We start from the raw sequence: 4,987 nt of genomic DNA, 5'->3' as shown, positions 1-4,987 counted from the left end.
TATATATATATATATATATATATGTATATATATATAGATATATGTGTAACATCTATATACACATAGATAGATATATAGATATGTAGATCTACATATATGTATGTAAATGTATATATATGTATGTAGATATATATGTATGTACGTATGTATGTATGTATGTACGTATGTACGTATGTATGTACGTATGTATGTACGTAGGTACGTAGGTATGTATGTATGTATGTATGTATGTATGTCATACATACACACATACATACATACATACAGTGAGAGAGAGAGAGAGAGATGCCATGATACAATTCAAAATTTGGAACATTCCCAAAAATAAATTATAAAATTCATTTACTATTATTTCAGCATCTTGATAATGTTGTATATAATAAGTGTGATCAAAGAACAAAATGATCTTTGGAATATTTATAGGATCATTTTAATTCCAAATTATTTAATATAGCCAATTTAACTATTTAAATCCTCAAATTTAATTCAAGGTAGTCAATTAAATCATCAAATATAATTAAAAAATTAAAGAGACAATTTGAATAATACTTAAGTTGTTTGAACATTAAATTGAAAATATTTATAATTCAACACTAAAGTAACCTTCTAAGATATTGGCATTCATAGTATCACACACTCACATTTCGACTCTAGCTCTGCTTTGAGCTTTCGAATCTTCTCATCGGATATTTCCATAGCCTTTTGCAATTCTTGTATTGACTTTTTTCCATCCTCTTCTAATTTCCGTCTTGAAGCTTTCTCTTGCCTCAAATTCGTCTCAAGCTTTTCTATTTTTTCATACAAATCACAATGAACCTGCAAAGTCACAAAAAAATATATAATGGTAAACTTTTAATGGTAAATGATCACAATTGTCATTATATTATATTGCTTAAATATATTCATTTTGATCTTATCATTTTCATGTATTCAATTTAGCCTCTTAACTGAGCATATCTAAATCAATTTAGTCCTCACAATTAATTTTTTGGTCAAAATTTAATGTAGAGAAGCATTTCAAAAGAATATTTTAAATTTATTAAAGGCAATCCCATTAGTTAGATTTAAGATTGATCTTAAAAAGTCAAAATGTTTCTAGTAAAATCTTGCCTCCACTCATTTCCATCTAAAGAAACAAAAAATTTAATTGCATAACCAAATTTGTCAAGATTTATTTGACAAGATTTAATGAACCGATGCGCTCTAAAATCACTGAGATTGAGATTAAAAAAAACATAAATCATTTTGATTGTTTGCTTTCATTTCAGACATGCAGAAATGAAACATACAGTGATATGAGATGTTTTGTATTGAGAAAAGTAAATACCACTTCTGATACGTCTTTGAACTCATCATCATATGATTTATCAAGTTCTTCCTTCTGTTTAGATAAACGCTTCGTCGAGCATTCTGGATTATCTTTGCTCTCTTTTTGCTTTTGTTGTCGGCACAATGCTCCTTCCTATATAAACATGAGAGACAATGTCATTGATCAACTTAAATGCATGAATGATGAATTTGTCAAAAATGTACCTTAGCTTGTGCAAACATTTGTCTTGTGTAAAGTTTTCCTCGATTGTTCGCAACAACAAAGTCGCTAAGAGAGATCAACCGTTTTACTTGCCTCTCTCTTTTAACCTCATCCATGGTGATGTTATCAAAAACCACAACTCTTCTATTACATAGGAGAATTAATTTCTACAAAATTATTATCAAGACAAACAAGTTAGAAAAGTTGTGAAATTAACCAAAAATATGTTTTTGAAGTTCTAGCAAAAAAGGTTAATCACTGGTAGCTTCAAAATGTGTACATTCGCTGATATTGGAGAAGCTAAAGGACAAAACAGAGGTAAAATGTTACAGATTAGAAGCAAAACACAAAATAAGATACAGCCTTAAAACACCACTCGGACTGGCCACTCCGTGATACTTAAATCAACAATCTAAATTACACAAAAGAATGCCTTAGCAATCAATTTATGTCTCCGCTCATTCTCTATTACAACAAACATATTTATAACAGACCAGTCGAATATTTGGCTGAAATATATGTTCATAAATAAGGCCACCTATTTAAACTAATTACAAGAACGTCACAAACACATTTAATATTTATTATTCTGCTCTAACTCAAGCTCCTAATTTGCCTTATCCTTTACCACTCCACATGTAAAGAAATCATATTTGTTCTTTTTCTAACATGATGTCACACATAGAGATTAAAATTCTAAACCCATTGAAATATGTATCAATAAGGAAGAAAAGCTGTAAAAATATCAGATAATTTTTATTCAACTTGTGTTTTTACACAAGAACATCAGCACTATATCAGATCAATTAAAGACCACAAGACTAAGATTAGCATAGCATATTATATAATTTGAGTATAATTGCGCGTACAAGTCATAAACAAAAAAGAAAATATTGCAATGAATATGTAACTAATTAAGAAACAAAATACTTGAAAACTCAAGGATCAAAAATTAAAAAAAGGAAAAAAAAATTACATAAACAAACCTTTAGCGGCTCTGGACAATCTTTAATCCACTCACTGAAAGTTATCTTCTTCTTTTCAAGTACATCCCCGCCAGCAAGAACTACAATCAAGTAGTCAACAATTTTATCACCAAAGAAGGTTTTTAAATACCTGATAGCATCCTCTTCCTCCATTGTAAACCGGTCATTCATAGTGAATACCATGAGTACAGCATGGAGACCATCCTTGGCCAGATCTATGCACTTCTCTATTCTATCTCTCTACCAACGAACTCAACTCACGACTAGCTGAAAAACTAACTAATCCTAAAGAGGAAAAAAAAATAAGAGCTCAGCCTCCAGTAAAATCTCTACTAGAGACCACGAAAAGAGGAAAATTTGAAGAACTCAAATGCAATGTTGGAATTTGAAGCAAAACTGTAAAGTAGCAATAACCATGAAATGCAATTAAGAAAAGCATCAATAAGTATGAAATGCAATTAAGAAAAACAAAATGCTCTGTATGGCCAATACCAGATGACTCAACCCAACTTAATATTCACACAAGATTCACGTGAGATCAGATTCAAATAGATCAGCCCAAAGATCAGCTTGACCAACTTAGTGGATTGGCTACACAACACACCGCATTAGTCAATTCTTTAGTTTATCAGTCCTACCACGGTTACTGATCAAATCAGCGGCCCAACAACAATTGTTGGACAGCTCAAAAGACCAGACATGACTATTCATCAAATCTACAAAAGTCGAAAAATTTTCCTACAATTGGATGAGGGTTTCTAAGCTCGACATCCTATCAGGCCACAGAACACACAACATTTGTTGCATTTGTCATTTCTTTCATATGTCTTATTCAAAATCACAAGTGTCAACCAAAAACTACAACGGAAGGTCAAGGTTAAGCTCAAATTTTGCAATCTTAGATATTTAATCCAAGACACACTAGCATCCTTAAACTACTTTTCGTCTATCCCAAAGTTTCTCTCTCTACATCTCTCTTTTATTCTGTCTATTCCACTCTTTTCCCTATTTGAGGTATTGTTTTCTAGGTGATTTGAATTCACAGATATTCTAGGATCCAACATGCCCCTTGTTTCTTAAACATGTCATAGGTTCATATTGATGCCTTCCCATTGACAGTTAGGTTGATATTTAGGGAATAAAAATACCCTTTCCCTAAATTGGCATTTCACATTTCCATCTCAACGAAAGACATCCCATAACTTGCAAATTCAAAGTGGTTGTTAGCATCCTAAAGCTAATGGGCACTGTTTTGTTGGCGAATCAAGATGTGTCAGTGAATCAAGAACATCTCAGGCATTTAAAGCTGTTGCTAAGGGATAAAGTTCTTGAAAAGGGCAAGATTTACATTAGTATTAGAAATTAGGCACTTTTTTAGGTTTAATTAAATAAATAAATAAAACTATTTGCAACTTCTCAGTATCAATTGAGGTGGTGTTGCTTCCTCCTAATATATATGAAGAGGGGTTCAACGCCTACACTCATTTAGTTGTTTTATTTATTTATTTATTTTATAACTTAACGAGCAATGTAGAAATTGAGTCAAGAAATACCATTTTTTTTCCATTTTCTAATCCATAAAAAATGAGCATATTAGCGTGGTAAGACTTTATATTACCTTTTAATCTAAAGAAAAGGTAGAAAAAATCACTAGCCCTAATTAAAGAAATTTTAACTACTCGGTTATTCATTAGAATGTGCCCCTCCATGTAAGCCAAAATAAAAAAAAAATCCTTAAATTTTGTTTGACGCTTATATCACTTCTACAAGAGCTAATGATAAATGAAAACAGTATTCATATAGTAAAAACTTATTTAGAATTCGAATTAGATTAAAAATAATTGGTCACCCACCAAGCACAATAACTATTACTAGAATAAACATATAAAAACATCAATTTATTCCCATAAACTTTAGAAACTATCAGCCCATACTATCAAAACCCTACACACAAAGGCTGTTATTTTTCAAAAAACAATAATAATGAAATAAAGACAAAGGCCGTAGATGATTTTGGATGTTAAAATCAGCTGGGAGATGCTTGCCTACAAAGCTTATCAAGCCCATCCTCTCCCTTCCCAACCCATTCTAAGCATAAAAAAGTTGGGAAATTAGAAGTTGATCATCTCAACCCGGTACATTTATGGTTTTCATTCATCAACACAGCTCGAACTAACCACATTAGTAAATAAAAGTAGCAGCAACGAATAAAGAACTAAAAAAAATACATTCAAATACACTTGAGGCATCTTTGGGATCTTTTGTTTTTTAAACATATTTTTAGCGTGTTTTTTATGAATTTTTATTTTTTTTATTTTTAAAACAATTGAATGTCTTTGAAAACACTCAAAACAACTTTTAGATTAAAAATTATTTTGAGTGTTTTTAAAAGCAATCATAATTAACTCAAAAAATTGAACATATTATCTTTCAAATCAAAACATAAACTTAATAAAATAAAATAATAAAT

General features: G+C 30.6%; 1 protein-coding gene across 1 annotated transcript; it reads right to left on the bottom strand.

Moving 5' to 3' along the window:
- Nucleotides 1-621: 621 nt before the first annotated feature.
- LOC110025460 (immune-associated nucleotide-binding protein 9-like) lies at nt 622-2,700 on the bottom strand. The gene is made up of 4 exons (XM_020725953.1): nt 2,518-2,700; nt 1,534-1,698; nt 1,328-1,462; nt 622-816 (listed from the first exon to the last, which is right to left on the bottom strand). Exons 1-4 carry the CDS (start codon nt 2,698-2,700, stop codon nt 622-624), a joined length of 678 nt encoding a protein of 225 aa, XP_020581612.1.
- Between the last annotated feature and the right edge of the window lie 2,287 nt (nt 2,701-4,987).

Source organism: Phalaenopsis equestris, unplaced genomic scaffold, assembly GCF_001263595.1.
Source record: "Phalaenopsis equestris unplaced genomic scaffold, ASM126359v1 Scaffold000300, whole genome shotgun sequence".
NCBI classification, from domain to species: domain Eukaryota; kingdom Viridiplantae; phylum Streptophyta; class Magnoliopsida; order Asparagales; family Orchidaceae; genus Phalaenopsis; species Phalaenopsis equestris.
This window is presented reverse-complemented; position numbering and strand designations above follow the sequence as displayed.

Excerpts from the sequence above, each read along its gene's own strand:
- LOC110025460 (XM_020725953.1), bottom strand. The coding sequence starts at position 2,700 with ATGGTATTCACTATGAATGACCGGTTTACAATGGAGGAAGAGGATGCT. Across the intron at positions 1,699-2,517 it reads ATTGTCCAGAGCCGCTAAAG|AAATTAATTCTCCTATGTAA; the intron begins GTTTGTTTATGT and ends ATAATTTTGTAG. Across the intron at positions 817-1,327 it reads TCAAAGACGTATCAGAAGTG|GTTCATTGTGATTTGTATGA; the intron begins GTATTTACTTTT and ends GTGACTTTGCAG.